Source organism: Dryobates pubescens, chromosome 15, assembly GCF_014839835.1.
Source record: "Dryobates pubescens isolate bDryPub1 chromosome 15, bDryPub1.pri, whole genome shotgun sequence".
NCBI classification, from domain to species: domain Eukaryota; kingdom Metazoa; phylum Chordata; class Aves; order Piciformes; family Picidae; genus Dryobates; species Dryobates pubescens.
The window spans coordinates 12,499,159-12,520,429 of NC_071626.1; the positions used below are offsets into that span (position 1 = coordinate 12,499,159).

The window sequence follows — 21,271 nt, forward strand, 5'->3', positions numbered from 1 at the left end:
TGATGTTGCTATGGGGAAACAAGTGGAAATGTGTTAATGTTTATTAAGCTTTGCTTTGTTTAAATCCAAATGTCAGAATAAACCTAGGAGAGGAATTTACTGTGTTTATCAGGTCTTAACCAGAAGAATGCTAGTAGAGGCCATTGTGAAATGTGAGTCTCATACCTGTTTAGGTGAAATTCTTAATATCCTCACGTAATGAAGAATGACTACAGGCTATTAAAAGCTGCACAAAATTAGTCTTGTTACATCCATTGTGGAGACTGCACACACATGTATTGATGTCAGGTGTGTGGAATGTCTTTGGCTGCCTTCATCTACACGAAAAAAACCTCTTCTAGTGAATGGCAGATTTGGGGGATTATGAAGTGTTTCATATAAATGCTTCATAGGAGAGGTTTATAAATCTCAGTGTAGTCAATCCAACTGTTATCTTCACTCAGCAGCTCGTATTTCTTCAGAACAAAGCCTAAATGCTTAAGGAGAATGTGCTCATCAGGCCCCATATCACTGGGAGAGGGGAACAATCTTTTCTGGTCTCAGTGAGATTTTCTTTCTGTAGAGGAAAGGGGCAACACAGAACTACCAATATTCTAAACCAAGATTTTGTTCCCCTAAACAGTTAGTTGGGACCTAGGTGCCATGGGCCATCCTCCACCTTCCATCAACCTCCTCTTCTCAGGCTCTTCTCAGTTTATGTGAGACGTAGGAACTTACAAGGGATGTAACTTGTTTTCCTCTCAACCGATGAAGCCACATGCTGGTGGGCAGCTTTAAATAGCGCTGAGGATCTTCTCAATCCTCTATAAAAAAATGGAGCCAGCCCTACTGACAGCAGGCCCCTGCCTGTGAAGTGCTTGGAGCCAGCGGGACACAGCCGACAAGGCCACTCTGCCCCATTCGCTATCTCCTAGGGTCTCCTTTACCATACCCCTGGGCAAGAAGTGCACCTGGGTCAGAGACCCCACTACACAACCACCACCACCAGCCCTGTATCTGGCGGCAGAGAGCTCTTTTGCCGGGGACAGGTAAAGGGCCCTCCAGCAGCACCACAACAGGCCGGCTCACTTCAACCCCGCCGCAAGGCACCCTTCGCCCCTCGGCACGGGGTAGGTGGCCCCAACTGCCCCCAAGGCCGGTGCCTCTATTCGCATAAAGCAGACGGGCAGGGCCGTGCCGCGGTTCCGGCGGGCGGGAGCGCGCTGAGGGGAAGAGCCGGAGCGCGTGGCGGGGAGGCGGCGCGGAGGGAGGGCAGCCGAGCTGCGGGAAGCGGGGCTCCGCGCTGGGACTGGTTCCTTCGCAGCCATTTTCTGTCCAACCAAACAGCCGATTTGCGGAGGGAGCCAACCAGGGCCGCACTGGAGGTTTGTGCCTGGCTCCGGCCAATGATTGGTAACCGGTTCCACTGCAGGCTCGAATGAAATGTCCGTCTCCCTCCCCGGGCCTCGGCGCTGCCGCCGCGCCGCCGCCGCGGGGACCAGGAAGTGGGGGGCCACAGCCCCCGGGCCCCGCCACCGGCCGCTCGCCTCTTTGTGCGACCAGAGGCGCGGGGGTAGCGCGGCCAGGGGAGCGGAGTGGGAAGGCGGGGAGGCGGCGGCCGCGCGGGCGGGGAGGCGGTGGCTCGGGGGTTCCTAGCAGGGGTGGTGGGGCTGCTTCCTCTGCCGGTTCCCCCCTTTCGCCGTGGGGCCCGGAGCTAGGAGGTGTCCTCCGCCGCTCCGGCTCCATTTTGTGGCCTAGGTGGGGGGGTGGATAGGAGGCGGAGACGGGAGCGCGGTTGCTCGGCGGCTGTGTCCGCCGCGAGCCGGGCCGCGGCCGTTGGTGCGCGGGCAGGCGGGGAGCGCGGCACCTCATCGCCCACTGGGGTCGCGGCGGGGCACCCGCCGGCCCCACAGCCTCTCTCCAGGCCGGCCTGGCGGCCGCCACGACCCCTCAATATAAGTTTCCCCCCACCCTGGGCCGCCGGCCCCGCTCGGTGTGCCCTAAGGCCCCTCTTCTCGGTGGCGGCATGGCGGGCGGGGGAGGCGGCTTTGTGGCAACCGCGCCTCGCCGTGCGCGGCCTGAGTGGGCTCCGTTCTTTTGTTTTTGACCGTCCAGCGCTGCAGCCCTCGGAGCCCCCTCCCCTCGCCACGGGAGAGAGGGGTCGCGGCCCCGCCGCGCTGTTGGCGGTGTACCACCACGCCCACGGCCCCTCGCCGGGCCGGGAGCCGGGCAACGGTAGCCAGAGCTGTCTTCTGCCGCCCCTGTCGATAGCGAAATTTACTTGAAAGCGGTGTTTTGAAGGGAAAAGGAGAGCAGAGGCGAGTCACTGCGTTGTGGTGGGGGTACCGGGGTGACGGTGCGGGCAGTCCGACCAGGGCACGGCGGTTCGGGGCGGGAACAGCGGGCAGTGGTCTGCAGGAGGGCTCCGGCAAAAATCTCCCAGCAGTGGGCCGGTATAGGTGTGCGGCCTCTTGTCCCCACAGGCCCGGGGGGCTGCTGCCTTCAGCACGGAAATGACAGCCATGGTGATCTAACAATAAAGTTGGTAAATAACGGAATACTGTGTCTTCTTCGATCTTGAAAAGAAGGGATCACAGTAGATTAGGTGCTTATCGAATAGATGTGAGCTAGGTGTTAGGAAGACTTGGAGTGTATTTGTGTAAGTAAGAAGGTTTCCCCCCATGTGCGGTCTGATGTTGCATCATTGAAGGGCATGAAATCAGGAAGTGAAATTGATCGTATGGCACAGCCGAGGAGTATCGACACTATCTTGACCTGTAGCACACATGGCAGATAGAGGTGAGACTCCTAACGTTTGCAATGTCTACCTAACTTGTGCGTTCATCAAGTGTTCCTGGGCATACCTGTATGTGCCAGTTACTACTATGTCCAGAAATTATGTAGTTGGTGATCCTGAAGTGTGTTTTTTGTAGATTATTCACAGTCATATTAGAAAATAATAAAAAATTGTTTTTGAAAGTATTAAGATAAACTGGTTAAAGAAACCTTCCTCAGTCCTGCTGCAATACTGCAGAAACAAAAAGTCAATCAACTTCTGGCTTATCAGTTTCTTCAGAGGTTAACCAAAAAGACTTTTCTGTATAGAACTGTCATGTGAAAGCTACCTTGTGCATTTGAAATGCATTTGGGAGAGCAAAATAATTGGTAAACATTTCTAGGTAGTGAAGTATGTGGAAATCTGGATTTCAGCCCTTGAATGGGCACTCTTAAATGTAGTAACCTTTGCCTGTCTTGCTGATAGATGGAAGTTATTTTGAATTTAAGGAAAATTTAATACAGCTTTCTGGAAGCTCAGGTGAAGTAACAGTGAAGAGCTAAATGGAAGGAGCTGCATTTTTTGGTCTGGCTTTAACTGGCTTTCAGGGATGGAGAAATGGCATAATCATTAGCGTAAAGTTTCTAAACAAGCTTGGTGATTATGTTGCTCCTGTGGCCTATGGCATGAGAGGTATAACATTAAAAGGGGGATCTAATTCTCTGGGAGACAGTGGTTTAATCTAAGTCATTATGAGATCTGCCTGAGTGAGTTGTGCTCTGCATTGAGTGGGTAATTATATGTGGTCTTGGCTGCTGGCATTTATAGCTAAGAAGTTATATTCGAAAGAAGTAAAGAATATTGGATATTGCTCTTTAAACTTCAATATTTGACAATGGCAGCAGTTCAGAGTTTGATAGATAAACTGTTGTGCCATTAATGACATGAAGGGAGGCAGTATACAGAAACTGAAAAAGATTGTTCAAGATACTGTGAAGAGAGGGAATGTTAAATGCTATGAAATTTTTCAGTCATTTGCCAACATTTAAAGGACTGCAAGGCTCTTTAGTGCTTTCACCTATCAAATTTTGCTGAGAAACTTCACTTTTCAGTGCTGAGTTTTGCAATACTACTTTAGATAATATTTGGGAATCGATGTTTTAGTGGCAGGATACTTGTGAAAGGTACAAAACATGACACTGCATACTAAACAGACTATGTAAATAACATCAGTATGATAAAAGGAAGAGTCAGCAAATTTGATAATTTTGATGAAACTACTGGCCTGCTCTGGACTAACTTTATAGAACTCTTACCCTATAGCTTGAGAGGAGTAAGTTTCTTGGTACACCTCATGTACTGCTGCAGTAAGGGAAAAACATAACCTATGCATGGTATCACCCTTAGAAAAGGAAAAGGCAGACTCTGTGGCTTGCTGGTTTAATAAAGAGATAAATTTATTTTTTGCCAACAAAATGCTAGAAAAGCTTTCAGTCAGTGCTGCAGGAGGGAGGATGTGGTGCAGTCTGTTCAACGCTATTGCCATCTTGAACTGCCTCCATTGCTGTAGTGGTTCTTTTGTTGTTTGGTTGGATTGTGGGTTTTTTGGTGTGTGGTGGTAGTGTTCCCTCCAATTTTCAGTTTTACTCCTAAAAAAAGAGAAGGCATGAGAATTGTTTACCCTGCTTGCTACGTGTCACCGGCACAGTCGCCCTTCATGTAAAAATACATAGTCCACTCATATATGCAGCTAACCATGCTTGTGAGTGCTTAGCCAGCCTAGTGAGGAACTACCACGTACTTGAGCAGAGCTGGATCCATGCAGGTGGGACTTGTGACTGGTGACATCAGGAGTTGTAAGATGACCCATAAAGCTGATAATACTGTGGTTTGTGAAAAGGGAAAATGGCAAGGTGAAAAAGCCTGGTTGGTTTCATGAGGGAAAGATTTCCCCCTCCTGGTCCAGGGGAAGGAGCCTGGTATGACCTAGATGATAACAAGCCTTAGTGACACTGTCAGGTCCTCTCAGCATCAGTCTGCTTCACTGAATGTTATTCTGCTGTAGGGGAAAACACTGAATGTGAGAGATTTAGAAGAGCCCAAGATGGAGAGGTGCAGTGCAGCATCTGTTCTAGGCATGTGCTGAGAGATTTTAACTTTGCATTTTTGTGGATGTGCTAGAATGATGTCCTGTGAATGCATTTACCAGTTGGTGTTTCTTGCTACAGGAGACATTGCTTTGCTGCCAGGTGAGAATTCAGTGGGAAATCAGATTCTCCAGAAGTCATCAGAAAATAAAAGGAAATTTAAACTGTATTTTCAATTTAAAAAAAAAAAATTGTTTCTACATAGGAGCAATAAGTCAAGGTGCAGAAGGCACGAATAAAACTTTATTGCCTCTGCTGTTGTGTACCGCTTTACATATCTTGTAATAAGATGTGGTGGCAAAAATAAATCTACAATGACTGATGTGGGTGCTACCTAGAGCTGTAGTTACCGTTTCTGTCTTGCTTCTGTGGCAGGGACACCTGCAAGGAAAACGTACCGAGTGCTTTGGTTCACGGCATATCATGTTCTGCTGTCCATTTTGTAGGCTACCAGCTTTGGGGAGACGTGATGGATAAATACCACGTGAAGTATTTAAATCATAAGAGGCCTTTGGTTTCCCTTTAAGAGACTAGCTTTGCAAATCATTGCCAGATAACTTTCCCATTAGGAAGACAAAATCCTGTGTCTTTGATCCCATTTTTGCCTTTTATACTGATCTAAGTTTTAGATCCATCTTGTCCTCAGTGCTAGTAGGTCTGGGCTTGCATTCTTTAGCTGTTTAGTTGAGCCGCTGGTACTGCTCTCTTCTTAAACAGGATGCAAAATTTACTTTGAGATACTGAGGTTTTATTGATTCAGTGTAGCTATATTCTAGAAACAGTTTGAGTTGTGGGCAGCTGACAGGGCTTTTTTTAAGCGTCCTCCAAAAGATTTTCTACCAGATGTCAGTGTAAACCCTGTATGTGCATTCACTTGCATCTTATCACAGAATTTTCTTTGAGGTTCTTGATCTGAAATGTTTCTCAGGTTTATTTTATTTGATCCATTAATTTTACATCCCTAATAATAACATTTTTCATTAGAGATTAAAAACAAAAAAGCAACTAAGAACAGCCACAAAAATACTCCTCAAAAATCAAACCATACCAAAAAATTCCCCCCTAACAAACAAAACCAAAACCAAACCAAGCAACAAACAAACTAAAAACCCCAAAACCAAACCAACAAAAACATTGCTAGGAAACTTTGTGCTGCTACTCTTTATTTGTATGTTTTCTTACATATCACCAAATACTTGGATTGTGTGTCCTATACTATCTCTCACTGTTCATAAAAATCGGATGTTATGGTCACTTAGGGACTGACATGTTGTCACTTGTGATACACTTAGCTGTCAATCTTGATTCAGTCAATATGTTCATGCATGGTGGAGCGTCAGTATTTCCCTAGCACTTAAGGCAACACACAGTACTTGCAGAGGTGTGCAGTGCATGCTGCAAGAAGACCAACTAGAGTGTTGGAAGCTGTCCTCTCTTGTACAATTCAGTAGCTGCGCAGGTGTGGAAGAGCATGTCTTGTATTAAGACATTGCAATGTCTGCATGCTGAAACTGCCGTGCAAATGGGATGTGTAATCTGCAAATAGGTGCTGTGGTTTGAAGGAAGTTGTAACAGCAACAGAGGCTAAAATTGAAGGAGGGGTTCTTGCTCATCTAAACCTTTTAGGGGTAGATCTGTCAAGATTCTGTCTGTTCAGGAAACTTAGCATCTTATTCCATAGAAAGAAGTAGCACGTGAACACTAAATGTGCCACTGTAACAACTGTTGTCCTTTTGGTCACCCAGTGACCACAATTGCTGTAAACAGGGTGTTTCTGTGCTACATGGGATTGCTGCCTTTTTAGACTAACTTGAGGGACACTGAAAGCAGTTGGTTTTGTGGGTTTGGGTTTTGTTTGTGTGTTTAAAGGATGGGATTAGTTAGCAACGGTGTATTTTGATTTTCTGAGTGTTTTGTTGTCCTGAGCTGGCCGTCGGGTATGTGTTGACTGACTTGAGCCTTAAACACCTGAAATTAAAACTCAAGTATTAGTGTGCGATTGCGTTCACTATGAGGTGACTAGGATGGCAGTGGCCACATTTTTCAGCAGAGTCATGTTTGTGTTATCTGTTGGGCTCAAAGAAATACTAGTAGGGTGACTAGGTGGCTTATTAATCAGCATTGCTATATTCAGAAATCTAGATCTGGCATTGAATGAAATTACAAACCTGGCAAATTGTTCTATCCAATTTTCTTGGATTGAAGCAGTATGTAGCGATGCTGCTCCTTTTCTCACTGTGAGGCCACCCAAACTGTGGAAGAGACTTACAAAGCAGCTGGGTAGGCTCTGTCTGTGTTGGTCTTCAAGATGTGGCTGGATAAAGCCTTGAGCAACCTGCTCAGAGTGGACTCTGAGGAAGGGTTGGACTAGAGACACCCCAAAGCCCCTTCCATCCTGAATTACCCTGTGATCCCGGATTAGGACCTGGTTATGCTAAGCGTTATGCAGAAGGGTGTTACACTGTCTGTAATGCCCTGACCCAAGGTTGTCCTGGCAGCTGAATCTCTTTCTTAAAGTAATACTCATAGAAGTAATTCCAGTTGATGTTAAGCTGTCAGTGCCTGCTTGCTTTATCTGAGACAGATCTGCCTTTTTCTTTTGCAGACCTTTTCCTGTCAATTTTGCTATTCACTATTTTGGTTTCATAATGTTGATAAGCTTCCAATTAAATTTGCACTAATTGTGAAAGAATAGGTACTGTGTGTAGATACGGAAATGTGCACACAGGGAAGAATAAAAGCAAAGGTTAATACCTCAAGGCTGCTTTAGTATAATGTAGCCAAAACTATCTGCAGGTTCAGCAAAGGTTTAAAAGAGATTTTAGCGGGAACCAACTTCTGAAGGTGAGCTAGGCTAATGAAATGGGTTTCTTAATGACAGCGCTGAATCTTGGCAATAAAGGTTCTGATGGGGTAGCCTGTGGGATGAATGAGCATAAAGCATTGAATTATCACATACCTGCAGAAATTTGAAGAATATTGCAATCCTGGACAAAGGTAATGTTTTAGAAGATACATGATCAGAATGACTTGGGGTAGAAGAGACCTCCAAAGGACATTTAGTCTAAACCCTCCTGCAGTGAGCAGGGACATCCCCCACTAGATCAGGTGGCTCAGAGAAGACTGAAAAAGGAGAAAAACCATTAAGGCATTTTAAATCATACTGAGGCTGAATGAACTTAGTGCTTAAAGTGTATGGAGACCCTAATTCTGACTTCAATTCTAGTAGGGATCAGTGAGCCAAAACTGAGAAAAAGACTACTGGACATAATTTTGGAGGTAGCTTTTGTGATATACCAGATGACAGTGTGCTCATTGCTTCAAGTTGCAGGAGAAGAGAAACAACTCTATCACGGATGATGTCAGTTTTGATGATCTTGATGAGCAGGATTGTGATATCCTTGCATTGTCATAACAGGGAGCTCAGTAAGCAAACTGCAGACCCTTTGGAAAATTGAAAAAGGAAAAAAATATAAACCAAAATGCAGAGAAAGCAAATTTGCATGAAACTTGACACACGGAAAGCTAATGCCTAAACTGATTCTCTTCTTTTGTGTAAGAAGTGAAACTATTTTACAAAAGCCCATCAAAAGGGACCAGAAGTGCTTTGAAGAAATAAATGTGTGTAATACTCTGTATGATGAAGTGGAAGAATTATTTATTTTTTCTTTCAAGCAGCTCCTAAAGCTGTGTCTACCTGTTGTAGTATTGTCTGAATGTGAGCAGCACTTGGGTTACATGTGCATCTGTGGCTAAGCGTAGCACTGCGCGTTGCCTAAAGGTTTGAAAGCAAAGCCTAGCCCTGTGACCACAGGCAAAGTGCAGATAGGAGAGAGGTTAAATTGCTCATACTTCTGGGTAAGTATAAAAATAGTACAAGACTGCTTCTCTCTCCCTCTTCAGGTACTGTAAAGAAGTGAGCTGCATGGTGTCATTGGTAATGACCACACAGCCCTTTTAGGGCTGAGGTTGTTTTCCAAAGACACCAGGATACTTGCACAGCTGGTGCGCATCAGAGGGTGAATGGAGCTGGGTTCTGCCTCCCAGGGGTCTCTGTGTGTAGCTTGTCAGTAAGGCTGGCCGCCCCCATCAGAAATGGCTGGAGTGGGAAGATGGAAGGATGGTAATTGCTGGTCCAGAGAGGAAATTGTGTGAAGTGGAGAATGGGAATGGAAGAGATGATTTTCTAGCAAGCAGGTAGATAAGCAAATACTAAAACATGTTGTTTGATGTTAAATATAACCAAGAAAAGTCAGGGCAGAGGTGAATCTGGTGCTGTGCATCTAAGCATATTAAAAAATGTTATTTGTGTGCCAGTGTTGAAAGAATTTGCGTGTGCTGGGAGCATTTCCCGCCCCCTAAGTTCTACATTGTTTCTTCTCCCCAAAAGAAGCTTTATTAAAACACTTGACTACAAAAATACCACCTTACAAGGAAGGAGGCATCTTCACCTCTTTCACCTGCAAAGAATGAGGAATGCATTAGATGAATACATGCAATGTCTCCCAAGTGGTGAGACAGCAGGCTGCTGAGAAGCTTCTGGACCACAAGACAGCCTTAGTTTGGAGCAGCACCATGAGACCTCTTCAGTTATTCACAAAGTAATCTAGAAAACAGTGAGACTTGCCAGCAAATAGCTGCTGCTGATCTCAGGAGTTTTGACCCATTTGGAAGGGGTTGAGGCAGTCTTCTCCCAGACTTCTCTAGCTGACATGTGATTGGTGCCTCCCAGGACAACGGGCTCTAGCTGGGGAGGGAAGTGCTGGGTCTTTTGGCTTCTTCCATTCTTCTAGCATTCAAATTACCTTTTAAACTGTCACCTCAAGAAGCCTTCTTGTTGGCCACCGTGTCAGAACATTGTGAGAGCAGCACTGAAGTATGCCCGGGGAGAGTGAGTCAGGGCAAGACCAGGTAAAACAAAGGAAAACATGACTCAGAAGGCACCTAGAAATGACTGGTGCCTCAAGGAAAATGAGGATGCCAAGCTGGCCCTAAGGTCTGGCTAGAAGTTTGTCAGTGGGTTTGACAAGAGCTGTTTGTGTGGAGGGTACTGGTGAGTGAAGGATTACACTCTGTGTAGTAATTGTAGGTAAAGCATTCAGTGAGCAGTGGGCTAATGTAGATTTTGAGGGTTGTTAGAAAAACAGATGCCTTGACCAGTTCTGGTCAGACTCTCATGGGAACAATACAAGGTTGCTATATCTGTGCTGCATAAACCAGATGTTTCAGTGCATGGCCTCTGCCTCTGGCTGAATTTTTGGGGAAGCTTCACAAAGCAGTTTTACTGTTTCCACTGTCAATAAAGCTCAGTAACGAGAGAGGGGATGCTGTTCTCAAATGACAAAATATGCTGTGTATAAATTGGTCTCATAGTTCTAAAGTGATCAAAGTGCTGCTTTTCAGCAATAGCTGCACTTAATGATGTAATAAACATGCCTGAAAGATTTCCTTCTTCTGGTTGTAGATGGATGGTGATAGCTCCACGACAGATGCTTCTCAGTTAGGAATTGCTGGGGATTACATTGGTGGCAGTCACTATGTGATACAGCCTCATGATGGTAAGAAGTAAACACTACTATTTTATTTTATTAATTTTTGTGTGTGTATATATATTTCCTTCCAGTTCTTGTATATTTCTCTGTTATCACAAGCTAAAAATTTACAATTGTTTGTATTCGTACTGCCTCACTATATGAAGTGTATTTTCTGCAGTCTGAAGGTGGGGGTTGGATTTTACAGTGCTAACACTGAATCCTTTGAAGTCATGACAAAAAAAAAAGTTCAAGGAGACAATTTGTATTTTGCTGTGTGACATTAGGAATGCTTGATGTTCAGCAGCTACGTACATTTCTGCTCAGTGTGGTAAGGATGATGCTGAACAACCGTCAAGTACCCTGGTGGTGCCTTTTATTTTATTAGTGATTTCTTCAGTGCTAATACACTGTGCTTTCAAAGGTCTTCATCCTTCAGTGTAAGATTTTAAACTGGCTTAATTATTGCCTGCTGCCTGTCAAATACAATTTCTATTAACTTTTCTTTATTTCCTTAGACACAGAGGATAGCATGAATGATCACGAAGATACAAACGGCTCAAAAGAGAGTTTTAGAGAACAAGATATATATCTTCCAATTGCAAATGTGGCAAGGATAATGAAAAATGCCATACCCCAAACAGGAAAGGTAATATGCTTGTCTGTTAAAGAAAATACAGAAATGAGTTCTCTTCCTTCCTCTGAGTGAACTTGGAAAGAGTGATTGGCCATTGGAATGGGCTGCCCAGGGAGGTGGTGAAGTCACCATCACTGGACGTGTTTACGAAGAGACTTGCTGGGGTGCTTGGTGCCATGGTTTAGTTGATTATTAGATAGTGTTGGATAATAGGTTGGACTCTATGATCTCAAAGGTCTCTTCCAACCTTGTTTATTCTATTCTAACAATATATTTTTACAAATGATCTGGGTTTACTGGAGAAAAGCCAAGTCCATTTTCCTTGGGTTTCTTAAAACTTTCAGTAACTGCTGTAACTAGAATATCCAAAACAGTGCTCTTCATAGGGCTTTCAAGAGCTTTCTTTTTTCTAAGAGGTCCTCTGAAATTGTCATAACAGGCCAGATTTGGTGACAATCCCATATCAGTAAGAATATTTTTTCAATGCAGTTGTCTCTTAAGAAATTTAATCTGCTTTTATTGAGGTGCATAAAATTTTGAATAAAGGAACCATTTTGTATGAAATAAAAATTCATTCCTCATCTTGAAGGAAAGAGAATGGTTAGTCTTCCATTACTTGCTGTTTCTCTATTGTATTCCAATAGAGTTCCTGCCCCAGTAACATTTCCTGTAGCTAAAGCTGATTTCTTTCTCTCTTTTTACTCTTTTTTTGAGCTCGCTCTAAATAGAAGCAAAACATAATTTACTTGCATCTGCTTGTACTTTCATAGCGTTCAGGGCTTTCTGGAGATCTGGGTGTTACATTTATATCTTTGCTGTGAAAAATCTCCTCACTAGTCCATATTGTCATAAATTTTTAGTGATCAAGATGAGATTTTTCTCAAGAGTTTAGCATATGGGATGTCGAACTATCTTGGAAAAAAGGTTTTTGTGGAAAAGTACAAGGGAAGTTCTTGACTGATGAGAACTTCTGAAAATCTCACCCTGTGTGTCTGAAAATATCAGAGAAAGTAGGGAAGATTCTACATATGGCTACTGCTTTTTTTCTTTTTTAAATACAAACAGGTTCTTCTCATGTGAAAAATAAGAATCTTAGTTATTATAATCCTTCAGTTGGCTCCTGTCAGCTTCCTAAATAAGCATTAGTAATGCTTGCTCTTATTTATTTTAAGTCAGGTAAAATTACTTTTGTCCAGCTGAAAACCATAATCAAATTGACTTACTCCATTCTTACCAGGGGCATACGTTTCTTCATTTGAATTCTCATTTGGGAAAATGCATACCACAATAATAAAGCATTAGAGAGGCTTGCTGCTAGGCACATATTGTGTCCTTGAATCTGGTCAGGATAAAAATACTTGTCACTGCTGAATTTGTGGGAATTTACTGCAGTGGAGCTGGAACTGCTGAGTCTGTTAAAAGGAAGATGCAAGTAGGCTATGACATTGTAATGGACAAGTTAAAAGAGAAGGCATGGTTAAGCAAAGTAAGCAATACTGAGATGCATCTGTATGTAAAAGCTCGTACAGAACACAGTTATGACTTGAGGAGATGCTGGCAGTTGGCTGTGCTGGGTGAAATAGTAAAACAAGCTGAAGCTGCGTTGCAGCTGTGCTTACACAGAGCAGTGATGACATCCAGTGGTTCCCTCACATACAGGTGTTGCTTAAATGGGTATTTATCATCAGGTTTGGGGATGTTTCCATATTGTCTAATGTATTCTTTGGCATTGTTTTGAAAATCTTCTTGCATCTTGATTAATCATTTTATGATACCTTTTCCTTACTAGATTGCTAAGGATGCAAAGGAATGCGTGCAAGAGTGTGTAAGTGAATTCATCAGCTTTATAACGTCAGAAGCAAGTGAGAGGTGTCACCAAGAGAAAAGAAAGACCATCAATGGAGAGGATATTCTCTTTGCCATGTCAACCTTGGGGTTCGATAGCTATGTTGAACCTTTGAAGTTATACCTCCAAAAATTCAGAGAGGTTGGTATAGTTTACCAAAGTATTTTCTGATTTACTTAACCTGGTTGAGTTTATTCTTAGCCCCCTGTCATTTTAGTTGTGTAATGGATAGCTTGCACAGTATCTCACAGCTATTGTCAGGGACTAATCTAATGTTTAAAAGCATACCAGAGGATATCAAGAGAAAAAGGAGTAAGCAAGCATTTTGATTTGACTCACTGATTTGAAGTAGTTAAAGCTTTCAACTGAATAAATTCTCTTATATATTGCTGGTAGTAAATCACTGTGCTCTTTAAGGGTGCCTATTAAGAATACTTCATTCGATCTTTGCGTTCAATCAATAAAACTCTGCTAGACTGCATCCTCTGAGGAACTAGGCTAATGCCTGTTACTTGTCTGGGCTTCAGATCTGCAAAAGAGAAAGATAATTTTCTCATGTTGGAATAAGGATTCACATGGAAGCTTATCTGCCTCAATGGTGTTTTTTAATTGGCCTTTGTTTTTTTGCCTATCCCTCATTTTGCTTTTGAGACATAGTACATGCTAGGTATGTGATCCAAGCAGTTTAAGTTATCCCTTCTCTAGCACAAAATTACTTTCAGCAATTTAAACATTTTGAAGGAGGAGTTGTTTCTGTCTGTTTGGGCTGGGTTGTGTTGGTGGTGTTGTTTTGGGGTTTCTTGTACTGTTCCTCCCTCCCACCTCCTGTCTGGAGACCAAAGAGAATTACACTTGCTTGCTTCTTTGTTTTGGTGTTCATTTACCTCAGAATACCAGATTTAACCAAACCAATCAAAAGTGTTTTTATCCAGTGACATTTCTTCCTCATATTCCTGAATGAAAAAGTTGTTCAAGATGGGAATCATCCCGGGAGGGGGAAGGAAGAATAAGAAAAAAAATACTAAAAAAAAAACCAAAAAAGGCTATGTCTGTTGGTATGGCTACTTGGCTTTACTGGCATGAGTGAAGCAGGTGTATCTAAATTGGCAGTGCTGTAGATACTCTTCAGACATTCTTTGTGTTCTGTAAGCTGAAGTTTTTAATTAATGGGGTCAGAGAAGCTAATGATACGTAATTCGATAGCACTTGAAGCTTCTCCTTCCCAGAAGGCCCACTTGCTGTGATGACTAACAGGAGGTGTAATCTAAAAGTTGAAGTACTGCTATGTGCTGTCTTTTTCCAGTTCTGTGTAGCAGTTGCACATGCTGTCAGAGTGCTATATGTGCTTTAATAAAATATGCAAGTAGTTCTTAACTAGTTTCAGTATTTCTGGAGAAGCCTGAAGTGGTTCTGTGCTACTTTCATTCTGAAGTGAGCCTTTCTGCAGATATATGCTGTGGGGTAGGGTTTTAACTGGATGGATTGGATGGTTTTGTTCATTAATTTTAAACCTCCATTCCAGCTAGTTTTCAGAATAGCATCATGTATAATGAAATATTTCTGGTTTGTAGCTTAGTATTTGCTTAGTGATAGCATAGAGCATCAAACTTCATACTTATAAAACTGCATGCAGATGACTGGGAGCCTTGGCTTTCTGTGCTGATATCCTTTCTGGCTGTAGTCCTTGATGTAGGAAAAGAAATCCAGTATCTTGGTTTCAAATGTCAGCTCTTAGCTTTATTATGGTGGCACTGGTGTGTGGTTGGTAGGAAATGTTGCACATTCTCAGTAGTTCTGAGATTCTGTGATTTCTTGTAAATGCTTTTAAATGCTCCTCTTGGATTACTGCAGATCTTTCTGCAGAACATGAAAGCCTTTCTTAGAACTACGCAATCCTACTTAGCAGTCTTGTTTCTGAGGAGTGTGGCTAAGATGAAAAACAGCCTTCATATATTCTTGTCCTCTGCATTTTCTTAAATCCCATGGAGTTTTACAGGTCTTGGATTTCAGACTCCAGCTGCTGCACTGTGACTCTTCTGCAAGTCTTGAAACAATCTGAAGCCAGCACAAATTCTTCCTTCTTAACACAAATTCTTCCTTTTTCTTTCTCTCTCTCCAGGCAATGAAAGGAGAAAAGGGAATTGGCGGAACAGTTACAACTGGAGACAGTCTAAGTGAGGAGCTCACAGAGGAAGCATTTAGTAAGTAATACTTTTAAATTTATTATATGGTTACTATGTCTTTTCCAAACCCAGCACTTCCTTTAGACATCAAAATTCATACTTGAGGAATACATCCTGGACTGCTCATGTTACATTTATGCTCCATGGAGATTTTCATTTGAGATGTCTGGAACATAACCTGTGCTCAGAAAAACTCCAGTCTGTAGATTTATGGCCAGAGTGAAGTAATATAAATTACAACAATCTAGTGAGAACTAATGGCAACCATGAAAGATTTTTAAATGCATATATTAGTGCCAATATTTTTCTTTACATTTAAACACAGATTGTAATGAAATGTGCAAACTTTACTTTTTTTTTCCCCCTAACCCCCCAGTAGATCTAGCCACTGAGGCTATGTCTAGGACACATTTGTTCTCCTTGCAAGACAGTTGAGGAAAAAGTAAAATAAACTCGACTTGAGGAGCTTGTCTTTGAGAAATGAGCCAGAGGAGGACATCATCATCTTATAATTCAAAAATACTTCAGTATTTCTTAGATTGAATAGAATGCACAGTCTGGCAGCTGAGAGGTGCAAGGCAAGGAGCATCATGTGCATTCACTCTAGTTTTTCTTCCATTTACTGTGAATTAAAGCCTGACAATTGTTGGGACTTCATGTTGGTTTTGTTGATGTTGCAATCTTGCATGTAGGCTTCCCCATACCATTTAAATGTTACAGGCTGGTAATCTTCAAGCTGATACGAGAAGAATTAGGAAGTGCAGCTCTAGTCATATCTGGTGTTGAGATTGGGTTTTTCAAGTCTCTGATAAATTTTCTATTTAAAATCACTGGTAGACTACAGAACTAGTGAAAATTCAGAGCCTAAGGACTGAAATTACCTATTCAGGGTCTGAAACACACCTTGATCCCAGTATACTGATTTGGCTATGCAGAACAGTACACATTCTCAGGTCTCTTCCAGCCTGGCAGATAAGATCATGAAACTGGCTGGAAATTAAGAATGTAAGCCTGAATATTTGCAGGGAACTTAAAAAAATACTATATTAATTTTATAATTAAAGATTAAACAATACAAATAGTAAACTCTTAAGCCATACTCAGATGCAATAGTTCTGTTGGTTCAGAAGTAGTAAGAAACAACTATAGGCCCAACTTACTTACCTTGTGTATGTTGCTGATGTTTCCAGATTGTAGTTGTTGGGAGCCTGTCCATCTTAGAACCTTGTCAAATCAATATATAGAAATTGTTGTAAAAGCTAAATTCTGTATATATATTCTGATTTACACTTCAAACATGTAAACTGCAACTCAAACAACCCCATGTATCAGTATAGACTGGGGACTGACCTGTTGGAGAGCAGTGAAAGGGAAAAGGATCTGGGGGTCCTAGAGGATGGAAGGTTGACCATGAGCCAGGAATGTGCTCTTGTGGCCAAGAAGGCCAATGCCATTCTGGGGTGTATGAGAAGGGCTGTGGTTAATAGGTTGGGAGTGATTCTCCTCCTGCTCTACTCTGCCCTGGTGAGGCTGCATCTCGAATATTGCATCCAGTTCTGGGCCCCTCGGTTCAGGAAGGACCTCAAGGAACTGCTTGAAAAAGTCAAGCACAGAGCCACAAAAATTAAGGGAGTGGAACATCTCCCTTACGAGGAGAGGCTGGAGCTGGAACTATTTAGTTTGGAAAAGAGGAGACTGAGGGGTGACTTCATTAATGCTTATAAATCTGTAAAGGGTGAGTGTCAAGAGGATGGAGTCAGGCTCTTCTCAGTGATGCCCAATGACAGGAGAAGGGGCAATGGGTGGAAGTTGAGGCATAGGAAGTTCCGTGGGAACATAAGTTTAAATTTTTTCACTGTGAGGGTAACAGAACACTGGAACAGGCTGCCCAGGGGGATTGTGGAGTCTTCTTCTCTGGAGATACTCAAAACCCACCTGGATGCATTCCTGTGTGAGCTGGCATGGGTGATCCTACTCAGGCAGGAGAGTTGAACTGGATGATCTTTTGAGGTCCCTTCCAACCCCTAACATTCTGTGATTCTGTGAAATGTTGAGGGAGAGTATATAGTTGGAAACTTCTGATTGTATCTGTGTTCAGTATCGTCACCAAAAACTTATGCTCTGGATGCTCACGCTCTAAGCCTCAGTACAATGCTTACCAGAAAACTGAAACCAAAAAGAAGGAATCCCCTTACATCTGTCAATCCTCTGTCCCTTTCCCAGATTTGATGGCATCATAGATTAGTTTGGGTTGGAAGAGACGTTAAAGATCATATAGTTCGAATTCATCTGCTGTGGGCAGGGATACCTTCCACTAGATCAGGTCACTCAAAATGCTGTCCAACCTGGCTGTTAACACTTCCAGGGAGGGGGCATCTACACATCTACAGCTTCTCTGGGTGACCTGTTCCAGTGCTTCACCACCCTGACAGTGAAGAACTCCTGCACTTGTAATCTAAATCTACCCTCTTCCAGTTTAAAGCCATTACCCCTTGTCATAGTTTATGTATGTTCCCTGTTAAACAACAGAAAGGTGAAGATAGGCTCCTAGTCACTTGTTCACATATCTCAGGCCAGGGAGCCTCCTGGGGCTCTATGAAATAGGCCTTAATGTGATGCAATTTGAAAAGAGCAACTTTGGAACTGAATATCAAGTCTAAGCAGGATGCAAAAGAGATGTTGCAGTAGTAGGAGAAAACAAAAAAGAATTTCTGTGAAATGATTGTGTCAAGTGCTGCAGGTATTTCTCTCCACAGAGGCGTAGCTAAAGATCTGTTCAGAATGATGGTCTCACTGCAGGAGTAACAGTGGTAGCTGTGCTAGTGTGGCACAACCCTTAGTTCTTTGTCTTAGCCCCTGAAAGAACTTGGAGCCAGGTGGGTGCTGGTCTCTTCTCCCTAGTAATAAATGATAGGGTCCTGAGATGAAAGGGCCTCATATTGCACCAGGGGAGGCTTAGATTGGATATTAGAAGAAATTTCTTTACTGAGAAGGGTTTCAAACCCTGGAATAGGCTCCCCAGGGAGGAGAGGCAGAGATGTGGTGTTGAGGGACGTAGTTTAGCACCAGACTTTGGCTAAGTTAGATATGGTTGGACTTGATCTTAAAGGTCTTTTCCAACCAAAATAATTCTATGATTCTAATGCCAGAGTTGGGCCAAAAGCTTGGTATTAAAACTGTGTTGCATGCTAAACATGTACACCAAAGGGCAGTAAAATTTTGCATCTGTCAGAGCCACTTCTCACTATGATGTTAATGCATCTTGTAACTTGCAGCTCAAATATTTGAAAATTAGTACAATGAGGGTAGAAAAAAAATACCCAAAACCCAACTGAAGGCTCCCCAAGCATCAGCTTTCAAATGAAATTTCTTAAGATTGCACTGTGTTTTCAGATTTCTTTTTCCTGTGTCTTATTTATTTGCACATAGTGACAGCCATGCTTCAGAAAGAAAAAAGCCCTCTTGTTTGTCCCCTAGAGGGGAACGTTATGCTGCAGTCACTTGCCTTCCAACTTCAGAGCTTTGCTGCTTTGCATCCAAGGAACAGTCGTAATGTGCACGCTCTGAAGGCGTCGCAGAGCTCAACATACAGATGTTTGTGAAGGTTTATCTTTAGAGCTTCACTCCCTGTGTTTTCTTTCTACATCTCAGAAGTAATTTTACTGCTCTATGAAATTTGGAGCTCTTGTGCACATCCTGAAAGGCAAGCTGAAGTCAGCTGGTGTGATGTCAGGCTGTGGCAGTGCCAGTTTATTTCGGTCGTTGCCCATCTCTGCTGCCTTCCAGACCTGACAGAGTCGCTGATGGATTCTGTTTTAATAAGAAATGCAGGAGTTTCATTGAGTTCCTCATGCACACATGTGCTCACATGCTGATTTTAACATCTGAACAAAACAAACAATTTTCCAGGTTTCTTGGGGTATTGAATGGTGGAGATTGCTTCTTCAGCGGTCAGGATTGCAAACTCCAGTTGCATATGTTCTGCTTCAGATATATCCAGGGGAACAAGGTGCAGTCTTACTTTTAGATTCTGACACAAAATGAAGTTTAATCTTGTTTCTTAGTAACAGGAATACACTTGTTTAACATTCAGTAACATGTCTGTACCAAGTGTAGGATGGTAGCTGTCAGGAGAGGAATGGCTCTATAGTCCTGGAGTGGACCACAATTAAGGTTATTTAATAGTGACAGACACATCAAAGAAAGATCTCTGTGTCCTGCAGTTCCTGTCTAACTTTCTTAAAATGCTCTTTCTTTCAGCTAACCAGTTGCCAGCAGGTTTAATAACTACAGATGGCCAACAGCAGAATGTTATGGTCTACACAACATCATATCAACAGGTACTGTACCCCATCCCCTGCTCTCCATTCTGATGCTAAAATTCAAATGCTAATTCAGATGCCTTTCTCTGAAAGATGAGAATTAATTTTATGTAGTCCTTTGGTGGTGGCTGGCATGACACTTCAACATTGTGACAATTCAAGAGGTGAGGAGAAAGTTTTTCACAGAGAGAGCTGTTAGCCATTGGAATGGGCTGCCCAGGGAGGTGATGGAGTCACCATCCCTGGGAGGTGTTCAAGAGGGAATTGGACGTGGCACTTGGTGCCATGGATTAGTAGTCATGAGGTCTTGGGCAATGGGTTGGACCTGATGATCTTTGAGGTCTTTTCCAACCTTATTGATTCTATGATAAGAGGGTGATGCAGTCTTGGAAAAGGTGCATTTGAATGTAAGCTTGTGTTTTCTTTCTGTAGATCTCTGGTGTGCAACAAATTCAGTTCTCATGATTTGAAGATAACTTTGTATCTGGGAACACAAGACGGAAAAGCTGTGCGACTCTAACGAAGAGGCAGTTTTAATGACTGGTGAAGAGATTTATCTCTTTGTATATTAAATAGCTGTAATGTAGCTACCAGAAGCTTGACTAATTGAGGTGTGAGTTCTGACTCAAATCTTTTTCCATGATGATTTTAAGGAAAAAAAAAATTGGATTTTAAAGGTATTAAAATATTTTTGTTTTGTACAAGAGTTTGTTGCTCTGTATAACTCCTGTATGCATTGTATATTGCAATTTATTACTGTCAGAGATTTGTAGACAGTTTCTTATTTTCATATTGAATCATGTTACTTTTGTAATTCAGGTAAACAGCTGGGTTAATTCATGTTTACCCTTTGAATAAACTTGTAAGGGGTAAAGTTCATTTTCGAATGCAAGTTGCCTTTATTATTATAAAGATTGAGTTGGTCTTGGTTATGTAACGCTTGTCTTGCATGACAACCTCAACTAACCTTACGTGTCAACATATTTATTGGAATTTTGAAAGGGAGCAGGCCAGATGAATTGCTACAACTGCAGTTTTTTTAACCTAACTTCAGAATTAAAAGTTAATCGAAACCAACCAGTGCTCTGCTACACTCGGAGACTTGGAGCTTATCAACAGCTGATGAAACACTTGGCTGTGTGTGATGCAGGTACATTTTTTTAAATAGGGTTTTTTTTCAGTTGCATTAACTCTATCCTTAGACTTACTTTGATATATTTAAGGTAGTCGTTGTGCCTCTGAAATAGCTCTTCCTTTTTATGTATGGTTTTTAGAATCCCAAACTTGGAAAATAAAGGGTAGTGAGGGTGGGGGAGTGGGATTTTATAGCCCTCTGGTAAAAGATCTCATTTTAACTTTTTACTGAAATGTTTTAAGGTTTCCTGTGAGACTGTGGGGACTCAAGCGTGTTAGCGACTTCGGTGTGCGTGCGTGCGTGAGCGAGTGAGACTTGAACAACTGATACAAATCTGAAATGGAAGGCAGACTTCTGTTTTGCTGTCTTTCCTGGTTTTGCAATAAACTCTACCTAGGTAATGTAGTTCTGTATGTCTAGTGACCTGTTCTTAGTAATGTTGCTGTTTCTTCTCGTAAGCGGGTGGGTGATTCTGTTCCATGCAATGTCTTAGCCTGTTGGGATTGGGATGGTGGCTTTAGTAATCTCTCTTATTCAGATGAAATTTTGGGACCTTTGATATTTTTACTGTTTTGCAGTAGACTGAAATGTAAAATAATAATAATTATCTTACCACATACCTGTCATTAATTTAAGCAAACCACACCTTGAATCTGTTGCCATAATAATTTCTCGATGGTTTTGTCTTCTTATTGTCTTTTTCTTAAAAAAAAAA

General features: G+C 42.4%; 1 protein-coding gene across 3 annotated transcripts; it reads left to right on the forward strand.

Moving 5' to 3' along the window:
- The first annotated feature begins 1,243 nt into the window (after positions 1-1,243).
- On the forward strand, positions 1,244-20,534 carry NFYB (nuclear transcription factor Y subunit beta). 3 transcript variants are annotated; one of them, XM_009908343.2, is made up of 7 exons: positions 1,244-1,364; positions 10,367-10,460; positions 10,952-11,082; positions 12,860-13,057; positions 15,036-15,117; positions 19,360-19,439; positions 19,854-20,534. In XM_009908343.2, exons 2-7 carry the CDS (start codon positions 10,367-10,369, stop codon positions 19,884-19,886), a joined length of 618 nt encoding a protein of 205 aa, XP_009906645.1. In that variant the 5' UTR covers positions 1,244-1,364; the 3' UTR covers positions 19,887-20,534. The 3 variants fall into 3 exon arrangements, with proteins under 3 accessions (XP_009906645.1, XP_054023913.1, XP_054023911.1); XM_054167938.1 differs by having other exon boundaries at positions 1,313-1,392; XM_054167936.1 differs by lacking the exon at positions 1,244-1,364 and adding an exon at positions 2,273-2,778.
- Positions 20,535-21,271: the final 737 nt, after the last annotated feature.

What these genes read in the sequence shown, in the direction of transcription:
- NFYB (XM_009908343.2), top strand. Translation starts at nt 10,367, where the DNA reads ATGGATGGTGATAGCTCCACGACAGATGCTTCTCAGTTAGGAATTGCT. An exon ending in TGTGATACAGCCTCATGATG is followed by an intron (nt 10,461 to 10,951) that starts GTAAGAAGTAAA and finishes TTATTTCCTTAG; the next exon opens with ACACAGAGGATAGCATGAAT. An exon ending in CCATACCCCAAACAGGAAAG is followed by an intron (nt 11,083 to 12,859) that starts GTAATATGCTTG and finishes TTTCCTTACTAG; the next exon opens with ATTGCTAAGGATGCAAAGGA.